Below are 24377 nucleotides of genomic sequence, written 5' to 3' on the forward strand. Positions count from 1 at the left end.
CTGAAACTTAATCCAGACAAGACAGAGGTACTGTGGGTTGGGAACCATTTACTTTGGATGGAGGTTTACAACTGGCCTTAGATGGGGTTGCACTCCCCCTGAAAGACCAAGTGTACAGTTTGGGAGTCCTCCTGGACTCTGAGCTAACTGGGAAAGCCCAGGTGGCTGCGGTGTCCGGGAGTGCTTTTTATCAGCTTAGGCTGGTACGCCAACTGCGGCCCTATCTGGAGAGGACAGACCTTGCCTCAGTTATCCACATACTTGTCACATCCAGGCTGGACTACTGTAATGCGCTATACGTGGGGCTGCCTTTGAAGACGGTTCAGAAACTCCAGCTTGTGCAGAATGTGGCCACCCAAGTACTGGTGGGGGTGAGGTGATTCAATCATATAATTCCTATACTGCACCAGCTGCACTGATTACCGGTGCGTTTCCGAGCCCAATTCAGAATGCTGGTTTTGACCTTTAAAGCCTTAAACAGGTTGGGACCAGATTACTTGAAGGACCGGCTACACCCATATCAGCCTGCCTGCACTTTAAGATCAGAAAGAGAGGCCCTTTTCAGTTGGCCACCCGTCAGAACAGTCAGATGGGTGAACATGTGAGAGGGCCTTCTCTGCAGTGGCCCCACACCTTTGGAACAACTGCCATCAGAGGTCCGCCATGCTCCGTCATTGCAAACTTTTAAGAAGGCCTTGAAAACGTATTATTTTACCTAGGCCTTCTATTGATATGACTGCTACTGTTGCTGCTGCTAACATCATTGTTAGTTTTGTTGTTGGTTTTAATTGTTGTTTTTATTGTTGGCTTTTATTGTTTTTATGTTTTTAACATTTTTAATATTTTAACTGTTTTTATGTATGTTATTGTTGTAAGCCACCTTGGGAAGGCTTATGCCCTGAAAGGCGGCCAAGAAATATTATTTATTTATTTATTTATTTATAAACAAACAAACAAATAAAAAATTAAAGGCTCACTACTGGTAGAGATTGCCCAGAGATGTATGAACCATTCCCGCTATCTACAGATAGGACACACATACAAGGGTGTTGTATTTTCATGCAGTTGCAACAGCTCTCTTTTTTTGGCCACTGTTGTGTAAATCATTGTGGCCTTGTATAAACTCGATCATGTTCTTGGGGTCCTTTGCTGTCTTGATTTTCTCCTTAATCCATCATTGGATTAGCTGAGGTCTAGGTACTTTAGGTTTACTGCTTGGACTAAGTCAACCCCACAGTTCACTATAAATTAGTACCTATCACCATATCTTGAGTAAGCAGTAGAAACTCCATAATTGGTTTTTTTTAAACTTTATAAAAACAACTTGGCTAAAAGGAAAAGAGCATTAACAACATATTAGAAAACTTCCATCAGAACACACAGGTTTCTTAACCAAAAAGTTAGGTTAGGTTGTTTAATGTACACCAAGTACATATGGTTGAATTCAAAGAAATAAAAAGCAAAACATTGTAGGTAAGTTAAGCATAGCCTACCCAGAGCCACTAATTGTTGAATTAGAAATCAAAGTTCTCCTGTATCTTCTGGAGGGCATTCCAAGACATTTGGGTTAGCCACCCCCACCCCCCACTGGTCAACAGGCAGGGCCCAGTCCAAACAATCCTCTCCAGAGAGAGGGGCTCCCTTGTCTTCCCAGACTGGCCCTGCCCAGTGTTGGTTAAACAAGGTCCTCGCTGAGCTCTGTGAGCTCAGCAGCTTAGGTCTTTTTATTTTTCAGATTACTTTGTTAGGTTTCCCCCCCTCCTTTCCTCATTCCTCTCTCCTTCCTTGGCTATTTCAGTTAGTAACTGGGATTAGGCTTCACTAGAGGGAGCGGCCTCATGCTCCAGTTATTTTTTTAAAAGACAGGGCATCCCCTCACCCACCAGCTAACAGTGCGCGCTGTGCTAGGCAGCCATCAGAGTGGACATTGGGAGCCATGCCATCCTACCTGGGTAGGTAGGCCCCAAACTCGGAGTGCTGTAAGGTCCAGGCAGTCCCTAAGCTCTCCCTACCTGAGATGAAACCAGACCATTGGGCTTTCCCCTCTCCTTCTGTGAGACCAGTACCTGGATGCTTGGAGTCCTGACCTTCCTCTCCCTAATTGGGTAGTAGCTGGGCTGTTGGGCCTTCTCTTCATTTTGGTGCAATAGGTTCCATGCCCTAATGACAAGAAAGTGTGTGTGTGTCCACGTTGCTTGCAAGAATGGATTGTATACAGTTAATACAACAACTTTATGGTTTGTGAGCCTGCATAGCCTGTTTTCTGGACCATATTTCAATCTCATTGGTTGTTAAAGCTACCAGAGTGCATTTTAGATAGGTAAGGCAATTTCAAGGCCACAGTGCCTTCTGTACAGGCCCTGTCCTGTAAGCCAGATTTCTTTCCAGTCCTCTGTAGCAGTTTAGATAGATTTATCAGGAGGTGATTGTAACTCATGATGGATCTCTTCACCTTGCCAGCAAACAGTAAGGTGAGCAGATTCCTGTGCATGTTCAGTTTAGAGGGCGCAAAAATCATGGACCTTCTGCACCTCCTGGTCTTGAAGTCTACTGCGTCTTTTCCAGCCTAGTGGGTCTGCTGTGTTGGGGGCTGTTTTTACTCTGTTGTTGTGTTTTTAATTGTGATTAATGTATATTTTATTGTTGATTTAATCAAATTTTATTAGTGATTGTAAATAGCCTTGAGTGCCATTTTTGGTAGAAAGATAGGGTACAAATTAAATAAATATAAAGGATTTTTCTTTGCATGTAGTGGCTACATTCTAGCTTTTTCAGTTACTATCACCAATATTTTATTTATTAGCCTATGTAATTTATGGCTTTTTAATATTGTTACCATCTGTTTTTTATTTTGTTTATGCTCATAGTTGTTAAAGTCATCTGATGTCTGTTAAAGTGGCTGCTGATGCAAATTTTAATTATTTGTAGTTTGCTGTTGCTGAATATTTTTGTGTTTTGATCATTTCTTCCACCATTTTTTACTCTTATCATGATAGCTTTGTTTCCACCCTGTAGGCCACACCAGAGTGTAATGAATAAGGATATTGCCATGGTTTAAAACAATGAACCTTACCACAAAACACAACATGTGCATTGTTCCCTGTTGGAGCTGCTTTATTCTTTAAATAAAACTCCCAATTGCATGTATATTCTGTTCTGTGCATGTACTAAATGGTTTATTATTTGATTGTTTCAGAGGTTATTCACTGGTGCTGGGTTTGGCTGGGTGTATATTGGTGGTTGGTTGTAAACTAAATATCTAGAGTGCACTTCAGCCTTTCCCAGCCTGGGGACCTCCAGATGTATTGGGCTGCAACTCCCATCTTTCCAATCGCCGTGGTTAGTTAGCAATTCATGGCTACTGTAAATGGACTGGGGACTTCGATACCATCCTTCTGGGATACCGTGCGTGCGGTCATCCAGAGTTTTGGAGTGTGCTGTCATGAGTATGCTGGTGACACGCAGCTCTATTTCTCCTTTTCATCCTCACCAGCTGAGGCTGTGGATGTGCTAGATCAGTGCCTGGCTGCAACAGTGAACTGGATGAGGGCTAACAAACTGAAACTCAATCCAGACAAGACTGAGATGCTGTTAGTGGGTGGTTCTTCTGACAGGATGGAGGGCGCTGAAGCTGTTCTGGATGGGTTTGCACTCCCCCTGAAGGAGCAGGTTCGTAGCTTGGGGGGGTCCTCCTAGAGCCATCTTTGTCACTTGAGGCTCAGGTGGCCTCAGTGGTATGGAGTGCTATCTACCAACTTTGGTTGGTGGCCCAGCTACACCGCTATCTGGACTGTCCAGAGAGCTTCAGCTATCGGGTGGTATAGAAAAGTAATAAATGAAATGAAACAGAAAAAAAGTTATAGCCGTTTGTTTATTTGCAATGGGAGGCATAAAGACTTGGATTTTTTAATCAAGATTCACATTCAGATCCGTGTTGAAGCGGGTTGCCTCCAAATCCATCCGAGCTGAACTGAGGTGTTTTCTGAATTGCCTATTTAGGGCTCAGACCAAATCTTGTGGTTGGTATACACCTCTACTGTTAAGTAATTTGTTCTAGTTTTAGATAATTTTTCTGCTTTATACATTTATTTATTACAGTTGTATCCCATGGTTGCTCAGGGAGCCAAGGGTGTTCCCACTGAATTCATAAGGTATATTCTGCAGAATATAGTTTTTATCCATTTATGAAGTACACACAGAATACAGAATGAAGAAATAGGGATGTATTTAAGTTGGATAAGGCTTGTGATCAACTATTATATGGTTGTGGTAAATTGGTTTTGTACACCCAATTCTACCTGGTGAGAGGAATTCCAGACAGGCTGAAATCTCAAGTTACATCCTTCTAGATTTTTTCTGTCCTATTTCTGTATTTCTGAACAAATATGGACTTCCCAGATGCCACCACCAGAGGAGATTATGGGGATCTTGTGACTAAACACTTTTGATAATTTAACCTCTCTTGCCCTCTCCCCCATTATCTCTTCAGACTATGATGTTTTCAGTGGCAGTGGTCACTTCTTTCTCAGTTTTACTTGAACAAAGATCTGGGAGGCCTAGAGTCTTCTTCTGTAAATCACCCAGTGAGCTTCAGCTATTGGGCGGTTTCGAAACATAATAGTGCTGTTCAAATCTCCAGCCACTCTGTTCCTTTCTTCTCACCCCACCCCTACCCTGGTTTTCGAGTTGCATGACACAGACCTAACTACTCTGCTGGTAATACAAATAAATCAGGAAATGAACTGTTGATGTAATATGCTTACATCATAGGTGCTTCCAGATGAGGCTGTTATTGCGGCATCACCTTGCCTCATTCATGGAATTTTATGCGAGGGCGGGGTCCAGATGACAGTGTCTTCCACTCATAGTCCTCTTGTGTTTTCCCACCGCTTTTTCCATCTTTTTTCTTACTGTGGAAAATCCATTAAGTAAGAAAAGACTGAATAGCTGCACAGTGCCTTTATATTGTTAGCACTAGGGCATCCCATTGTTTTCAATTCAGTGCAACAGCAAAGAGTACCACTTTAGAATAACAAATTTATTCTGGCATAAGCTTTCGTGGAATAGAGTCCACTTCATCAGATGCAGAATTGGAGAGAGTTCAGCACTGTTTTCCCATCAAAATCAGTGAGATTTTAAATTGTTCAGCTCTGACTGGATTGTGCTGATGATGTGTTTAATTAGCCTCTTGTCACTTTACAGATATGGTACCCTTGAGTCATATTTAGCAATACTCATTAGTGCTGTAAAATAATTTTCATCTGTTTGGCAAGGAAACTATTGCAGTGTCTGTTTTGAAACAACTAGTTTACTATATTAAATAGTCTGTCTTACCTTCTAGATGGAAAAGGTGGAAGCAGATCTAAGCAGATCAAAATCTCTCCGTGAAAAGCAGTCGAAAGAATTCTCCTGGCAGTTGGAGGAGCTCAAGCAAAGATATGAACAACAGGTTGGCTAGCTTTTTTCTTTTTCTTAATTCAAAAAGGATTTCCTAGCACTTACCTTGTGGCACAGTGGCCAACTTACTTATTTTATCTTACTGGTTTCGCTTTTTAACAACAACATTGGAAGCTGTTGATGTCGTGTTTCAGAAGTAGTTCATTAACACAAAGTTTGCATTTTCTTCCTATTGTATGCCCTTGTACTAAAACGTCCTATTTTTTTGCAGAGGTTTCCTAACTCTTATGTATTATGCATATTATCATATCTTTCTGTAAATGGAAATGAAGTTATTTCTTATGTCAGATCATGTTTGGTGTACGTTGCCAATCCTCATATTTTTCAGACTCTGTTTGATAAATAAACCCAGTTTCCTTTCTTCTAAATCTTACGTTCTTGCTCTGCTCTTCCATTGATGGTGGTGGCAGGAGCTGGAGTCAGAAAAAGGAAATGAGAATGTGAGATTTGTGAGGCTATGCAACATCCTTAATAGCACAGAGCAGGACCTTTTGGAACCTTAATTTTAGTCCACCTGAATCTGTACTCATATGTAAGTAATGGAGTTGACTGCTGTGATTGTTTTTTTCTATTAAAAATCAAAATGAAATTTCTAATAACTTCTGATGTGGTGTCATGTTGCAGACCTTAACACTTCCTTCATGTGAGGTGTAATTTTCGTATATCTATTTTGTTCATTAAACTGCACTCCTTCATTGCTAGGATGTGCCAGCATGGGGAGTTGTTACGCCTTGTTCAGCACTTCTAAAACCAAGTAGAAGATTCAAATGAACAATGTAGACATAATGTAGTTGAGTGCCAAATGGTGATATCTGCTTGTGTATCCAGATTGTCCTTGATCAATAAGGGTGGATACCTTTTATCCCTTTCTATACTCTTTGCCAACTTGGAGCCCTCTAGATTTTTAGATTTTAACTTCAGTCACCCTGACCAATGGTCAGGAATGTTGGGGGTTGTAGTCCCAAACATCTGGAGGGCCCTATGTTGGTGAAGATTGTTCTATACTGTTTTCTGTACTACTAATACTGGAAGATAAATAACCTTTACAATGATTGAAGCAATCTTTGGAGTCATACAAAGTATCAGGGTCGGAGCTGTGGGGGTGGGATGTTTGTGGCCTGGCCCTGTCAAGGACATTTCAGTTCACTGGATCTTCAGCTTTCATTTTAACGTTTTAACCCTTTAACTTACAAAAAATATAAGTTGGAGAAAACATGCAGGCAATATTCTAATCAATTGTTCTGTAAGTAGTAAGCCTGCTCTGGCCTTCCAGTACCCAGTGAGTGTAAATTTATTAGCTGATTGATGGTAACTTGGCACATTGCTTTTTACATCAATTCAAATTATCTGTCAAATATTTTAATTTATAGAAGAGTAGCTACATTTCATAACAAATTGTGGCAAGTTCTTGGTGGGATGGGGATACCAAGTCATCTTGTCTGCCTCCTGAGGAATCTGTATAACGACCAAGTAGCAACGGTAAGAACAGACCATGGAACAACGGACTGGTTTAAGATTGGGAAAGGAGTACGGCAAGGTTGTATACTCTCACCCTACCTATTCAGCCTGTATGCAGAACACATCATGCGACGTGCTGGGCTTGATGAAGCCAAGGCTGGAGTTAAAATCGCTGGAAGAAACATTAACAATCTCAGATATGCAGATGATACCACTTTGATGGCTGAAAGCGAGGAGGAGATGAGGAACCTCATGACGAAGGTGAAAGAAGAAAGTGCAAAAGCTGGGTTGCAGTTAAACCTCAAAAAAACTAAGATTATGGCAACCAGCTTGATTGATAACTGGCAAATAGAGGGAGAAAACGTGGAGGCAGTGACAGACTGTCTTTCTAGGCGCCAAGATTACTGCAGACGCTGACTGCAGCCAGGAAATCAGAAGACGTTTATTTCTTGGGAGGACAGCAATGACAAATCTTGATAAAATAGTGAAGAGCAGAGACATCACACTGACAACAAGGGCTGCATAGTTGAAGCAATGGTATTCCCCATAGTAACCTATGGCTGCGAGAGCTGGACCATAAGGAAGGCTGAGCGAAGGAAGATAGATGCTTTTGAACTGTGGTGCTGGAGGAAAATTCTGAGATGCCTTGGACTGCAAGAAGATCAAACCAGTCCATACTCCAGGAAATAAAGCCAGACTGCTCACTTGAGGGAATGATATGAAAGGCCAAACTGAAGTACTTTGTCCACATCATGAGAAGACAGGATACCCTGGAGAAGATGCTGATGCTAGGGAAAGTGGAAGGCCAAAGGAAGAGGGGCCGACCAAGGGCAAGATGGATGGATGATATTCTGGAGGTGACGTACTCGAGCTTGGGGGACCTGGGGGTGGCGACGGCCGACAGGAAGCTCTGGCATGGGCTGGTCCATGAAGTCATGAAGAGTTGGAAGCGACTGACCAAATAAACAACAAAAAGCTACATTAGTCTATTGCAGGTAGGGGTGTAGGTATTTCGTTAAATCCACTACGTCTGTGTTTTCCGGATGGTCAGATGCCTTATGTTCCATCATCCACCCATTAATTGAATCGGATTTTGTTTACCAGAATTTTGTTCTACTTGCGCTTATTTGTATTAGTGCTAATACACATTAACCTTAATGCGCATTAATGTGAAACAGCACAAGTGTGAATGAGTACAAATCCCCCTCAAAAGTGAAAAAGCAGTCTGCAAAATCTGCGTGACTCTGAAAAAGATGGTCAGCTGCAAAATCCGAACCCATTTGAATCTGTTGCGAATTTCTTAGACAACCGTAATTGCAGCTAAAATAACAAGGAATCTTGTGGCACCTTAAATGCTAAGAAATTTATTTTGGCATAAGCTTTTGTGGACTGTAGCTACGAAAGCACCATCCATGAAAGCTTATGCCAGAATAAATTTGTTAGTCCTTAAGGTGCCATAAGACCTCTTAATTTAAATATACTCAACTACTTGTATTTTTCCTCTTTTGTATTAACATGATCCAGTGTATCCTAAGGTTTCTACAATAAATTTCTGGATACAAGCTTACAGAACAAAGTGCTTCAAAGTGCACCAGAGCTGGTGGGTGGGACTTCTCTGTTCTTCGACTCCTCTCTGCCAGTCCTGTATACGTGAGCCTTAAGGCCGGTGATCGTTGCTGCCCGTAATAAAGAGTTCAGGAGTCCTCCAGAAGTCTGCTGTGGTGAATGGTCAAAAGAGAGGCGCGCAAACACCGATCAGCAGTAAACCTGGAAAAGCACCTGGACTCAGTTCTTCCGGGACTGATTTCTAAACGAAGAGAGGCGTTGGCGACGTCCCCAGGCAACGTCGGGCTTTGGTAGCTTGATAAGAGGCGAGCTGGGTTTCTCCTAAGGACCGAAACAGACATGACTTTAAAGGCGTGTCTAGCAACTATGTCTTCTTTCTCGCCTCCACTTTTCCTCTAGAGTAGGCGCAGGGCCCCGATCCGGCCTTAAAAGCCCCACTCCCCACGCTAGGGACCGGATGGTGGCCCCTGTGCCTACTCCAGAGCAAAAATGAAAGACGGCCGAAGTCGTGTCTCTTTTGAGCTCTAAGCCGGAACCACTAATCCTGGAGAGGCTGTTCAACCCATCCCTGCTTTTCCAGTGTAGCAATGGCACCAATTATAAGCAAGCAAGCAAGCTCTCAGGGGACCATGTGTTTCCAGCTTTGCTTTTCCACAGGTGACTGAACAGGGCTTGCCAGGCTCCTTCTCAAGCCCGCTTGTAAAAGTGTCAGAGCCTCCCGCAGCATCCGTTGGAAATGCACTCCTTGATGAGGCTTGAAGACAGCCACTTACCTGGTTGCTTGTGGCAATCTCTATGCCATCGAGCGCAAGTTTCGCAAATTAGAAAAGCTTTGGTTCTCTTCTTTTACTTCCTCCACCACCATCCCTGAGGCTTTTGATGTACCACAACATTCATGTCAGTGTGCATTAATATTTTATTATGTTTATATTTCATTGTTGCATTTATTGTTTCAGTTATTTTATTCTCATTTTCGTTTTTTTGTGAAATGTAAACCATTGTAAACCATTTCACAAATTTTTGTGAACCACCCAGAGAGCTTCGACTATTGGGCGGTATAGAAATGAAATAAAAATAAATAAATAATTAAATTCAAAGCGCCCTCTTGTTAATATCCAAGATAGCTGTACAAATACTGTTAGGTTCATCATTGTCACTAGCAGGGGCCTCAGTCAGTTTTCACATTAGCTGCTGCTTTCATTATAATACATCTTTGAAACCTAAGGACATACAAAGCATCAAACTGCAAGAATATCCATCAAACATATTCTTTTTTAAAGATTTTTTTTCTCATCTCTGCTCAGATGTCATATTCTTTAAAACCTTGGAATAATAGATCATCATCCTTTTATGCCGTCTTTTCTGACAGCTACCTATAAGATAACTTCCGTACAAGTCATTTCTGAATATAGTTTTTTCGTGGTCCCTACAGTCCCACACATGGGCTTGAAATATATTTTTTATTAGTACCAACTTTTCATTTGTGTTACTTAGAGTTAAGTTCACTATCATGTCTTTCTGTTTTGAAGATTGTCTTGTCTTGTAGCAGAATGTGTGCATTCTAAAATGTTGATTAAAATGGGCTGTTATGATTGAGCCGTAAGACACAACAGGTAGTGTATTTCTCTGCATTATATATAATCTGCCTTAGGTTATATAGTAAGGTTACCATGCCAAAGCCTGTGCTTTGAAATATACAGCCTGGAATGTTTGAATGTTATTATGGAATGGAATTATTTATATATAAGAAGACAGAGAAATAGACATATGTGTATATTTGGTACAGATGTTCATAGAGAATACTTATGGTACAGTGAAAGTATTTTTTCACATAGCTAAATGTTTCCAGAATTTTATCCTCGTGCATAAATTTTGCAATTAATACTAGAGTAGCTCTTGTAGTCCAGTGTCCAGCGGAATTCCCTTTGGCTTCACCTAGCTTTAGTAGAGACTCCAGGTTGAGACTAGCAACTTGTGTCATATGCCAGAAAACTCTTAGTACTGTTATGAGGCTGGCAGTACAAGATAAAGTAAGCATAGATAGAACACATTTTCTTTTAAGGTTCATATTAAATAATGTTCTATATACAAAGCCCCATTCTGTATCAGTAGTGCTTCTCTTTTTGAGAAGTATCATAAAGGCTCTGTGCAGATACAATACTTCCAATTGATTGTCCATAGATAATTGATCATAAACAACCCATGTTCTCTCTCCCCTTCTGCAGTGCAGTGGCCTTCTCCATTGGCCTTATGCATGATTAAGTGTTTTATTAGCAGATATAAGTTGGACCCCTGATTTCAAATCAACAAAGACTTGCATAGCTGGGTTTGACTTCATCCAACATTCTGTTTTCAACAAAAGCCCACCAGATGCTGGTGGAAGCTCACAGAAGGTCATGAATGTAATGGCGATCCCTTCATTGTCGTCAGCATCTGATATTCAGAGATATACTATTTCTGTTTGTGGATGTCTATAGTAAATAGCTATTGACAGAACTATTATCCATGGATTTATTTAACCCTTTTAAAAATGAGCTAAGTTAGTAAACATCACTGTATCATTGTAGAGAATTCTGGTTAAGAGGAAACTCCAGAAGTCAGTATATGGTGCTTCCCACATGAAGTTCAACTGTGGCTAAGGCCAAGAGTAGAAATTAGCATTTCAAAAGGGAGGATCTAGTAAGAGAGCTGAAGCTCAAATATTTTGGCCACCTAATGCGAAAACTCTCTAGAAAAGACCCTGATGCTGGGAAAGACTGAAGGCAAAAGGAGAAGGGGACGGCAGAGGATAAGATGGCTAGATAGCATCACTGATGCAATGAATATGGACTTGAGCACGCTCCGGGAGAGAGCGCAGGACAGGAAGGCCTGGCGTGCTATGGTCCATGGGGCCACGAAGAGTCGGACACGACTGAACAACTGAACAACAACAAGTAAGAGAGAGGACACAATCCTACAAACTGTTCCCATTTGCTTTAATCCAGCTTTCCTCATCTTCATATTTATGGCCATGCTGGTGAGGAAAGTATGGGAGTTGTAATGTATCTGGAAGGCACCAAGCTATGGAAGGTTGCTATCTTAAATCCAGGGCCTGGTCCAGCCAGGATCCATGCCCTAAGCAGCTTTGACGTTTCCAATATGACTCAAGTCACTTGTGTGAAAGAATGATAGCTTATTGATGGAAAAAGGATGCCAATATTGAAAAGCAAAAGAAAGTTTACACACAACCTTCCAGCTCTCAGCTGCAGCATGACACGCATGGTCCCACAGCTAGTTACCTGAGGCAGGTGGTGCGCTTTCCCCCTCTCAGGCAACAACAGGTAGCAAGCAGGCCAATCCGCTCAGGATTTTATAGGGCCTGTCTCCTCAGACTGTTAGAAGATGCACACACATGCCCCTCCCTTTACCCAGAAGGAGAAGAGGGGCACTTTTTTCGGCAGCAAAAAAAGTTTCTCACAGCATAGGAAGAAGCATCCCTTATAACCTAAAGGTACGAACTGTACAGCTACTATGCAAAGCAACTACCGGGCATTGTTAACTTCTGTCAGTAGTAAAAAGTGTGGCCTTCACTGTTTGTGAATACAGCTATGAGGACCAACTCTGAAATCATAAGAATAGCCAGCTTGTCTAGCAAATCAGTATGTTGTTGTTGTTCAGTCGTTCAGTCGTGTCCGACTCTTCGTGACCCCATGGACCATAGCACGCCAGGCCTTCCTGTCCTGCGCTCTCTCCCGGAGCGTGCTCAAGTTCATATTCATTGCATCCGTGATGCTATCTAGCCATCTCATCCTCGGCTGTCCCCTTCTCCTTTTGCCTTCAGTCTTTCCCAGCATCAGGGTCTTTTCCAGAGAGTTTTCTCTTCGCATTAGGTGGCCAAAATATTGGAGCTTCAGCTTCATTATCTGTCCTTCCAATGAGCACTCAGGGTTGATTTCCTTTAGGATGGACTGATTTGACCTCCTTGCAGTCCAGGGCACTCGTAAGAGTCTTCTCCAGCACCACAGTTCGAAAGCATCAATTCTTCGGCGCTCAGCCTTCCTTAAAGTCCAGCTCTCACAGCCATAGATTACTACTGGGAAAACCATAGCTTTGATTAGACGGACCTTTGTCGGCAAGGTGATGTCTCTGCTTCTTACTATGCTGTCTAGGTTGGCCATAGCTTTCCTCCCAAGGAGCAAGCGTCTTTTAATTTCATGGCTACAGTCACCGTCTGCGGTGATCTTGGAGCCCAAGAAAGTAAAATCTGTCACTGCTTCCATTTCTTCCCCTTCTATATGGCAGGAAGTGATGGGGCCAGATGCCATGATCTTAGTTTTTTTAATGTTGAGTTTCAAACCAGCTTTTGCACTCTCCTCTTTCACCCTCAACAAGAGGCTCTTGAGATCCTCTTCGCTTTCTGCCATTAGGGTGGTATCGTCTGCATATCGGAGGTTGTTGATAATTCTCCCAGCAATCTTAATTCCGACCTCTGATTCATCCAACCCGGCATTTCTCATGATGTACTCTGCATATAAGTTAAATAAGCAGGGTGACAATATGCAGCCTTGTCATACTCCTTTCCCAATTTTGAACCAATCGGTTGTTCCATGTCTGGTTCTTACTGTTGCTTCTTGACCCTCGTACAGGTTTCTCAGGAGACAGGTAAGGTGGTCTGGTACTCCCATCACTTTCAGAATTTGCCAGTTTGTTGTGATCCACACAATCAAAGGCTTTAGCGTAGTCAATGAAGCAGAAATAGACGTTTTTCTGGAATTCTCTTGCTTTCTCCATGATGCAGCGAATGTTGGCGATTTGATCTCTAGTTCCTCTGCCTCTTCTAAATCCAGCTTGTACTTCCGGTAGTTCTCGGTTCGCATACTGCTGAAGCCTAGCTTGTAGGATTTTGAGCATCACCTTGCTGGCATGTGAAATGAGTGCAATGGTGCGGTAGTTTGAACACTCTTTGGCGTTGCCCTTCTTTGGAATTGGAATGTAAACTGACCTTTTCCAGTCTTGTGGCCTCTGTTGAGTGTTCCAGATTTGTTGGCATATTGAATGCAGCACTTTAACAGCATCATCTTTTAGGATTTTAAATAGCTCGGCTGGAATACTGTCATCTCCGCTAGCTTTGTTGTTACTAATGCTTCCTAAGGCCCACTTGACTTCACTCTCGAGGATGTCCGGCTCAAGTTCAGTGAGCGCACTATCATGGCTATCAGGGACATTCAGATCTTTCCTGTATAGTTCTTCTGTGTATTCTTTCCACCTCTTCTTAATTTCATCTGCTTCTGTTAGGTCCCTGCCTTCTTTGTCCTTTATCATGCCCTTCTTTGCACAAAACGTTCCCTTGAGATCTCCAATTTTCTTGAAGAGATCTCTAGTCTTTCCCATTCTGTTATTTTCCTCCATTTCTTTGCATTGTTCATTTAAGAAGGCCTTCTTGTCTCTCCTTGCTATTCTCTGGAACTCTGCATTCAGTTGGGTATATCTTCCCCTTTCTCCCTTGCTTTTCGCTTCCCTTCTTTCGTGAGCTACTTGTAAAGCCTCATCAGACAGCCACTTTGCTTTCTTGCATTTCTTTTTCTTTGGGATGGATTTCGTTGCTGCCTCCTGAACAATGTTACGGACCTCCGTCCATAGTTCCTCAGGCACTCTGTCTATCAGGTCTAATCCCTTAAATCTATTCCTCACCTCCACTGTATATTCATCAGGGATATGATTTAGGTCATACCTGAACGGTTTAGTGGTTTTCCCGACGTTCTTCAATTTAAGCCGAAATTTTGCAAGAAGCAGCTCATGATCTGAGCCACAGTCAGCTCCAGGTCTTGTTTTTACTGACTGTATAGAGCTTCTCCATCTTTGGCTGCAAAGGACATAATCAATCTGATTTCGATATTGACCATCTGGTGACGTCCATGTATGAGTCTGTGCAAATTCACACTTGACTCTTTGCCATTCTTCCAAAACCAAATCCAATACAACAATAAGTAGTTGGAGATGTGCCTGCACTAGCCCCCAGTGTTTACTTCTTCCACTTTTTTAATTTGGAGTTTCTAGGTCATTTTAAATATGATCTACATACTCTTTATCAAAATCCACTTTTATTAATAGAATATAAAGGCTGGTTGGTGACAATTGCACATCTCTCTCTCTTGCACATCTCTCTCTCTTGCTCCTGCAGATTTGTCACTTTCCTTTGAAGTAACCAGTAAGGGCACTTTTAACTGGGTTTTTTTTTACATAGTTTACTTGGACTTTCAAATCTACCAGCTGTAAGTAGAACAAAGTATATTTTTAAAAGAAAAACAAGAGTTCCTATCTGCCAGGAGCAGCTGCCTTAGATACTTCAAAGACATTGGACACCACAGAGAAGGCAGCAGTTTTTCCTGCCTTTGAAATGGTTTCTGTACCTAGGTCAGGCTTCAGTGACCCTCAGTACACAAACTAGTGTGTGTATGGACTGTTGTTGTTTTTAATTTGCACACAAAATACCTTTGGATGGTGGTGATGGAAAGCACTTTCATTAGGAGCCACTTGAAGATTTGAGTGCTCAGTATTCGTAATTTTCAGTCCTCATCCGAGCAGCTTTTCAGGAATTCTGAAGGCTACTCATAACATTTCATGCAAAGAGGTCCCAAGTGTATATTTTGATTTTCTTCAACTGTGTAGCCATAATGGCTACCATACATAGCCCCAAATATGCATGGCTTTTTCCTATGAGGAGGGAAACTGTGCATGGACTTGCAGTTCTCAGTACACACATACGCTTTCATTAAAAGTGAATGGGAATAGATGCCTACAGATGCCTTTAGAAGAATGTTAAACATGTAAGTCCCATTGAACTCCATGGGATTTAAATGTGGCCATTCCTTTGCATATTGCCTTGAATGTAGGGGCGCACAGGATTATAGCCTAACTTTCTCTGGATTACACCAAGTAAATTCAGTTCATTTTCTTGAAAAGAATGTTCCCTTTTCTGGTTGTAAATTATATCTTCCATTAAATCTTAAGCCTGCGCAGATGTGAGGACCCAAAAACATTTAACCATGGTTAAGGAATCATGCCACAGAATTACATAGTCCTCCAGTATAGCCCCTCCCGCCTTCAGCACAAACTTCTACTTCTTGTTCTAAAGTGGTTAAGCAACTGTTAATACCAGCCTAAACTATGGTTAATGCTAACCAGAGCTCACTATTAACCACAACTTGAAACCTGGATTGATGCTGGGTTCAAAACTCTTGTTAAGAGCAAATCAGTGTTACCTTAATGCTTTCAATGCCTAAAGCCTTAAAAAGGTGGCAGAACAGCTTTTAATCTGACTTTTGGAGAAGAGCCAGCAGGAGCCGAGGAGTGTGTGGTTTGGACTATGAACCATGTTTTTGCTTGCCCAAATAGGGATGGTGTAGAAATAGACCATGAGCATACATTAGACCATGATAAGCCGAAGAGGCTACAAAAATGCATATGCCAGAGACATTTGGAGAGGGATACCATCTATTGGTATTTTTGTGCTAATGCTAGAAGCCTCTGAGCCTTTGAAATCATCGAAATGCAGGTCAGCGTAACCAGCTGTAAAGTGATGCATAATGGGACAAAAACTGGTCGGGTCTGAGCTGACGGTGACTGATTTGGAAAGAGATCTTGGAACTGTGGTAGTCAGCTTGACAAAAACGTCAACTCAGTTTGCAGCTGCTGAGAAGAGAGCAAATTCCATATTGGGGATCATTAGGAAAGGAATCAAATATAAAACTGCCAGTTGCATAATGCTTTTATACAAATCTATGGGGCAACTAGTCAGGGATGATGGGAACTGTAGTACAAAACATCTGGAGGGAAGACTACTCTAGGGTGTGTGTATCAGGGATTGGTGAATAAAGGTCAGGAATAAGGACAAGTCATATGCCAATGTTCTTATTTTTAGAATAAAAATATGTCTTTTTAATCATTTTTTATGGGCAAGGTAGTGAGCATGTAGCCTGATCGTATATATGTGTATTCCTAAGTAAATAGCATTGAGTTCAGTGGGCTTGTTGTCAAATAATTGTACATAGTATTGTGACCACACAATTTTATGTATGTCTACTCAGAAGTAAGCCCCACTGAGTTAAATGGCACTTACTGCTAGATAAGTGTGTATAAGTTTGCAGTGTTAGTTTGTGAGGAAGAGGAGATGATGGACTGCTGGATACTGTCAAGGACAGAAGGGAGCAGACACAGGAAAAATGAAGTTAAGGGAGTAAGTTAGGGTGGCGTACCACAGGAGTGGATACTAATGTTCCCTTCATCCCCTCTTTACACACCAACTCTGTGTGTGTGTGTGTGTGCATGCGCACCAGGCAAGCAAGCAGCCAGCTGCTCCAGGAAATATGGTGCTTTGGGAAATGCTAACAAGCACAAGGCAGCTGGCAATTAGGCAGGTAACATGATAAGGTACAGGTGCAGCAACATGGAAAGGTTGAAAGCTCTCTGCTTCACTGGCTACTCTCCTAATTCTCCAAATGGTGGCTGCTTAAAACAGAAAGAAGGCAAAGCCCAATGTCCTCTTACTTAGTAGAACACATACTCAGCAGTGCAAGTAAGTGGCACCAACATAAAGTATGTGGCAGCTGTCGGGAAAGGGAAAAGCTGTGGTATGCCAGAGGTGTACCAGAGCCGGAGTGAATGCACCACATAGCTCCACTTCCTCCTTTGCCACAAGCAGGTCCTCCAGAGCAGTATCCTACCTCTTTTTTACCCTTCATGGAGGAGAAGCAGCCTGGGAATGTGAAACCACTGAGTTGTTTGCTAGTAGTGGCCACTGCAGATGACTGTGTTTCTTGGTTGAGATGTGGCAGCCCACCTTTTAATCAAGAGAAATCAGTCACCTTGGTACTGAAGGTCAAGACTAATGAGGGCAAGCTGGCCAAGAAATAAACTACCTGCTAATCCCTGGGCTCTCGAACCAAAGAATAAGAAGAAAAAGACCACCCGCAGGATTGAGTCGGATGATGAACCAATGACTATGCCTGCTCCAAGGCAAACACACACGGTACCGACAGCTTCACAATCTACCCTCTGACCACCGACCTCAATTCTGGAAAAGTTGCAACTTCTACAAGACCACAACCCCCCTGATGGTGATCAGAGTATCAGGTCAATATTGGGGCAAATCCAGGAGTGCTTCTCCCCAGAACAATACCAGCTTGCTCCTTGGGGCTGCTCCCCATATAAAGTCAGATCCCCTAGATACTGAGACACCTCCCTGACTTTCTCAGCTTCTTTGGGAAGTTTTCTCCGACATCTATGGGGATGGCCATAGATGCCCTTACTCCAGCGAATCTCCTCTTAAATGCTATGAGGACCAGTCTCCACCACAATGACACCACTCTTTCTCAGAGGGCATCATGATTAGAGGTACAAAAATGCTCATTGTGACTACCCTTGCCATCACCGTTCTCAGTCCCCTTGTTATTAAATGATGATTATTATGTGGAATGATCACAGGCACCTTCTAACCACATGCCACTTACCCTTATGGTATCCACACTGCCTGATACACAGCTACTGCGAACTGCTATGGTACCCAGATTTACAAACTTACTGCTTGCTCTGTGCCCTCCTCTTCTGGCCAACCTCTTCCAGGATGTAATCCTCCCCAAACATCAGGAAGCGATACTACTGGCTGCCATGCCACAGCTGCCATCAATGGTTCCACCAAATAAAACATCACCATTTGCTAAGCCAGAAATGCTTGCCACCCTATATTCTAAGGATCAGTCTTCAGGGCAGGATGACTATTCGAACTTCCAGTCATCTGTAGTGGCTTTGAGCTCCTCACCAGATGCTGTTCTGGGAGACCAAAACCCCTTCTCAATCTCTCTCTCCATTGGATGTTCCATATTCCGAACAGATTCTACACAAGGCAGAGTTGTTAGGGCTAGACATAAAAGCCTTTTTTAAGAGGGTACAACCAAACTTGACTCCCCAAGTAGCCATTCCTATGTTCCAAACTCTCTTGCATATCATCAAACTGTCTTCTTCTCTACTTATCCTACAACACGAAATCACCACACTTTTAAGCAAGGATGTTATAGAAAGAATAACCCCCACTCAAAAGCTCACTTGTTTCTTCTCCAGATACTTCACAATCCCCCCCAAAGGATGGAGATTGTTGGCCTATACTTGCCCTAAATAAAATAAAATTGAAAAGGGTGGTGGCTCCAAGGTTCTGTCTTCTCATAAGCAGCTGCCTGTCCTCCCCACACTAAGAGACAGCAGTAGTACTGCTGCCCAGAAGGTGAAGCACATGTTGGAAACAGACCTACACTGAAATAAATGCAAGTGCATACATAAGCTTTCCTCCATATGAAAGTGTTTTCCTTTATTTGAAAGGGCTATCTCTCCTTCTGTCCAGGTCCTCAGTGTTGGATTTCACCCTGTGAAGAGATTGTGGGTAATAGAGAAGATATTACTTGAGATAAGTAGTTAGAGAAAGCTACTTAATTGGTGGAAATACAGGAAAGCAAAGTCAAGTATTGCTTTACCTAGGAATACAGATAGATGGTGATAATAGTAATTTATTTTAAAAGTAGCATGTACCTTGGACGAGTAACATTCAAGAAGATTTGGAAAATTGGACATGTTTAAAATTATATAAAATCAGTGCAGTTAAAATGAATATATTACCAAAAATACATTTTTGTTTTCCAAGATGTACTTTGTAAAATCACTGATAAAAGCTGTGCAGGAATAAGAGGAGATAATCACTTTATTTGGAATGGTAAGAAAGCAAGGGTAAAGTAGCATACAATATATAAAAGAAAGGAGGCTTGGGTATTCCAGATTTAAGATTTTATTACTGGGCTAATATTTATTTATTTGATTGATTGATTGATTGATTGATTGATAGATTAGTCACCCATCTAGCCAGCTGGCTGGCCACTCTAGGCGGCGTACAGTACCAATAACAAATTTACATAATCAACTGAACAAAACAACACTACTCTAAAAAACCTCAACCCATCCCAAATGCCCTCCTGAACAGCCAGGTTTTTAAACCCGGTGGAAGCTCATCAAAGAGGGGGTATGGCAGAGGTCACTAGGGAGGGAATTCCACAGAGTGGGGGCCACCACAGAAAAGGCCCTCTCCCTAGTCCTCAACAGCCTAGCTGTCCTGGCTGATGAGACAGACAGAAGGCCTACTGAGGCTGACCTCGTTGAGCGGTGTCCATGATGTTGGAGGCACTCCTTAAGACAGACTGGGCCGGAATCATGTAGGGTTTTAAAGGTCAGTGCCAACACCTTGAATTGGGCCCGGAAAACAACTGATGTCAGGGTGGAAACTGAGCCCATAGAGCCCCAGAGCAGTTCTGATTCTGAGGAAGAATAGCAATCCATGGGAGAAGAGCGCGCTCATCTCTCACAAGCACAGCAGCTGGCAGAGATTCCTCCTGCCAGCATTCCTGGGATAGATAGTGACCCTGGCAGTGAGAGAGTGCTGGAGAGGGGCTTGCTGGATGCTCGGCACAGACATAGGGAGCGGTGACAGATGGAGGGCACTGAAAGGAGGCGCTCTGCTCGTTTGGCGCTAAAACAACGGTTGCGTCCTGAGGACCCAAGGGTAAGAGGGAGGACCTCTCCATAGCCAATAAGTTCAGAGTCTTCCCGTGCTTCTCCTTCAATCGGGGACCAACTGCCTTACCTAGAACTTAGGCTACTCTGCTATCTACCCCAGTGCAGTTCCTTGCTTAGTCGCTGGTGATTAGCATCTGAAAGAGTCATTAAGTTGTAACAGAATAAAGCCTTGGAAAGAATCCTCATCGTCTGTGCCTTGCGTTGGCTATTGGAGGAGACTGTAAGAGGCAGCTAGGGTGCTCCTGATAACTGGTAACCAGTGCAGCTCCTTCAGCACCGGAGTGATATGGTCTTGCCGATGGCTACCTTTAATCAGGCAGGCTGCTGTATTTTGCACCAGCTGCCACTTCTGAACTGTCTTCAAGGGTAACCCCATATAGAGCGCATTACAGTAGTCGAGGCGAGAGGAGACCAGGGCATGAACTAATGATGGGAGCAGATGGTTAGGGAGATAGGGGTGCAGCCGCCGTATCAGATGGAGTTGGTACAGAACTGCCCCACTCATGGCTGACACCTGAGCCTCCATGGGCAGCTGGGAGTCTAAAATGACCCCCAGACTGTGGACCTGGTCCTTCACGGGTAGCTGCATGGTTAATACAATGGATAAAAGGACAACAAGATTAATATTTCTTCCCTGCAGAGATGACTGCTAAAATAGAATTGAAAACACATGTATACCAAAAAGTAAGAGGAAGTTAAAGATGAAAATTTTATATTGAATTGATGGCCATATTTAGAGATATGGGGTAAATATAAGCAGAAATTTGCATCAGCAGTTTCTCCAGTAGCATCATTTATAAAAGATGCTTTTAATTTGGATAGTCCTCAGGGTCTTCCAATAGGACAAGGCTCAATCCAGGATTCAAGAACTCCACAAGCCCGGAGGCAAGTTGGCACAGGTTGTTGTCGTTCAGTCGTTCAGTCGTGTCTGACTCTTCATGACCCCATGGACCATAGCATTCCAGGCCTTCCTGTCCTGCGCTCTCTCCCGGAGTGTGCTCAAGTCCATATTCATTGCATCGGTGATGCTATCTAGCCATCTCATCCTCTGCCGTCCCCTTCTCCTTTTGCCTTCAATCCTTCCCAGCATCAGGGTCTTTTCCAGTGACTTTTCTCTTCGCATTTGGTGGCTAAAATATTTGAGCTTCAGCTTCAGTATCTGTCCTTCCAATGAGCAGTCAGGCTTGATTTCCTTTAGGATGGACTGATTGGACCTCCTTGCAGTCCAGGGGACTCGTAAGAATCTTCTCCAGCACCACAGTTCGAAAGCATCGATTCTTTGGCACTCAGCCTTCAAATGAAGACTGAATGGCAATGTAGCCCCCCTTGCTTTATGCATGCTCCCCCTACCCCAGTCCCTTGACAAATGTGAAGTGAGCCTCCTGAGCCAATCCCTGGCTAGCAGAATAATTTTTTCAGAGGTAACCTCCTGAGCCAATCACTAGTGGGTGGAATAGTTTCTTCAGAGACAAGCCTCTTTAGCGAATCACTAGCGGACTGGGTAACTTTCTTGGCTTCCGGGGGGGAAGGTGGGGGGAAGAGCTTCTCACCACAGCCCAGCTGACATTGTTCAGTCTAATTTCGAAAGGGTTCCACTCTGGCCATGACAGGCTTGGAGATTAAAACGTGATACCGCACGTGTTCTAACATATGCATGCAGGCCTCTCCTCAAGAAATGGAGCTTCCAACCAGCCAGCTAAATCTTAACAAGAAAATGTGTTTCTTGACAATGGTCATGAAGAAACAGAGTTGTTAGGGTTGGAAGAAGAAAGGGAATAATTAATCAAAATTATATACCATCATTTAAAAACACATATTTTTAAAACTATGAAGCAAAATAAGAGTAGAGATAAATAGATGATAATTTTCAATGAAGTATGGCCATTTTAATTTACAAAAGGGTCTTCCTTTTCTGCAGCAATTAATTATAGAAAAAACTGTTATGAAATGGCCATAGTGTGGGAAATATATAAAATACATAGGATAGGAGAATGTAAGTATATGCCAAGAGGCATAGGGGTGGGATTTTTTTTGTAATGGATGGAAATGTAGGAAAGCAAAAAAATAGTTGGAAGATGGTGATAAAGATGATTAATGAGATGTTTCAATTAAAATTAGAGCCTGAACCGTTATATTTATTGCATTATGGAAAACTATCCTGCTAGACAAACAAGAGGTAGTTTTAAATATTACAGCCTTGCAGAGTGCATAAAAATGCACACTGGTGATGCATAGATGGAAACCTATGATTAAGTATATTAGAAATTATATGATTATGCCTTTTATGATATAAGATTTGTAATAAGTTTTAATCTATTGGGTCAATCTGAAGGTGTTGGTAGGAATGTATTGTGTAATTAGTAAGTTATGTAATCTGTATGGTTTAATGTTTGCATTTTGTGTAAACATGCTTTTTTGTTGCGTACTTATAGAATTTAAAAAAGAAAAGTGTAGGGAGTTCTATGAATTCAGGTGTGGTTTGGTTTGGTTTATTTTGAAGTTACTGGATATATTGGACATAGCATTTTAAATTGTATTTTTGCCCACTGGGTGGTGTGTGTTTTTTAGTTTTGCATCCACCAACAAATACAATTTCAGAAGTGCACGTACTTTGTTAATTCATTTAGATGTATGCATATTTAAGTGCCAGCAGACACCCCTCTCTACTGAAACTCCTTCTTCTGCCTGCATGATGGGGACAGTGGGAGGTGGGGGAGGAGATTAGGAGGAGAAAGTGTACTGAAAATAATTCTTAGCAAAGTCCCACATACCCTTCTGCTGTTTCCAGACTGCTAGAAAGCACGTAAAAGTACAGCAATGACCCTTCATGCCTATTGTTCTCCATCTTGTTCCTTGTTGACTGGAAAATGATGGAGTGCAAATAAGCATGGGAAGGACAAAAAGACAGAGCAACAGGTTAGTGGATAAAGGGATAGTGAAAAGACAATAAACAGTGTCCTGACTTGCCTTTCCTCCCACGTTTTGTTTTTATCATGCCTCTCAATAGGCAATGAAATCGGGAGAGGAGTGGGAGCTGGTGGTGGCAGATAAGTAGTTCTTAACCCTTATGTTTTAGTATTCATGATCTAATTATTCATAATTTCTATTAGGAATGGTAGCAACAATTTGCTCTATATTTAAAAGTATCATCATGAAATTCCATCTTGGCCATCACACAATGTGTCGAAGAAATTAAACCCTGGATGGGATATGTTAACTGGCCACAATTAGAAGACTGATGAAGTAGGGACACAACTGCTTCGTCTAGGAAATTAGTGTTCCCAGGGGTGGTGGGCAGGTTCAACCTCCATTAGCCTCATGTGGCACAGAGTGGTAGGTGGCAGTATTGCAACTGAAACTCTCCCCACGACCTGAGTTCGATCCCAGCAGAAGCTGGGTCCCAGGTAGCCGGCTCAGGTTGATTCAGCCTTCCATCCTTCCGAGGTCAGTAAAATGAGTACCCAGCTTGCTGGGGAAAAGGTCATCACGACTGGGGAAGGCAATGGCAAACCACCCCGCTACAGTGTGCCATGAAAACGCCAGCGAAAGCGGCGTCCCTCTAGGAGTCAGCAATGACTCGGTGCTTGCACAGGAGGATCCTTTCCTTTCCTTTCAGCCTCCATACCCATGAGTACAGAAGTTACATTCTACCATACAGATCAATGATGTTCTTCAGTCTTAAGGAGCTTTTTCTCAGGGGACACAATCCACCTCTATACTCAGCTCCTGCAGAACTAATTCTCTTTCCTCCACTCCCCCAGGATCCTGTAATATAAGGACCTTCTCTTTGCTGTGTATTCTATTTGACATAATGATGGGTAAAAGAAATGAAGGTTACAATAAAGATAAGATTCATGAACTAAAATGTGTGTTTCTCTGATTTTTCTCTTGTTTTAGGAGTTCAGAAGTAGGGATACTTTCATACATTTCTATAATTGGTGGAAGTGGTTTGAGGGGTCTAAAGAAGGCAAGATGAGTCAAAGAATCAATTGGGGAAGGGACAACTGGTGCTAGTTAAGATTTTCTTTCTAGGCATAATTTGTAAATTAACCTTCTATTGTATTATATTTAGATAAAATATTTAGGAACAGTGTGTCTTGACTTCACTTGACTTGTCTTGGTCCCTCGATTCATTTTATAGGGAAGCAAATCCTGTTGTAATCAAGGAAGCTCCCTTCCATATTAATGTGATTAGGTCTAGGTGTATTAGATAATAAATGTTTCCAGTACGCTGATTTTCACTACTTCACAATTCCATGTAATGTATCTTTGTTGTTAGGGTTACAGTCATGATGCTTTGCTTT

At 42.3% G+C, this 24377-nt stretch overlaps 1 protein-coding gene across 9 annotated transcripts in view; it reads left to right on the forward strand.

The window, feature by feature from the left end:
• The window catches only part of CEP112 (centrosomal protein 112), a 411978-nt gene that overhangs the window by 183623 nt on the left and 203978 nt on the right, over positions 1-24377 (forward strand). For all 9 annotated transcript variants that reach the window (XM_084837487.1, XM_084837488.1, XM_084837483.1 and 6 more), the window contains one exon: positions 5342-5449. In XM_084837487.1, coding sequence (XP_084693613.1) covers positions 5342-5449 — 108 coding nt within the window. The remainder of the gene's footprint in view (positions 1-5341; positions 5450-24377) is intronic.

Source organism: Heloderma suspectum, chromosome 2 (assembly GCF_057233095.1).
Source record: "Heloderma suspectum isolate Gila_16-S chromosome 2, 16-S_ref, whole genome shotgun sequence".
Classification (NCBI taxonomy): domain Eukaryota; kingdom Metazoa; phylum Chordata; class Lepidosauria; order Squamata; family Helodermatidae; genus Heloderma; species Heloderma suspectum.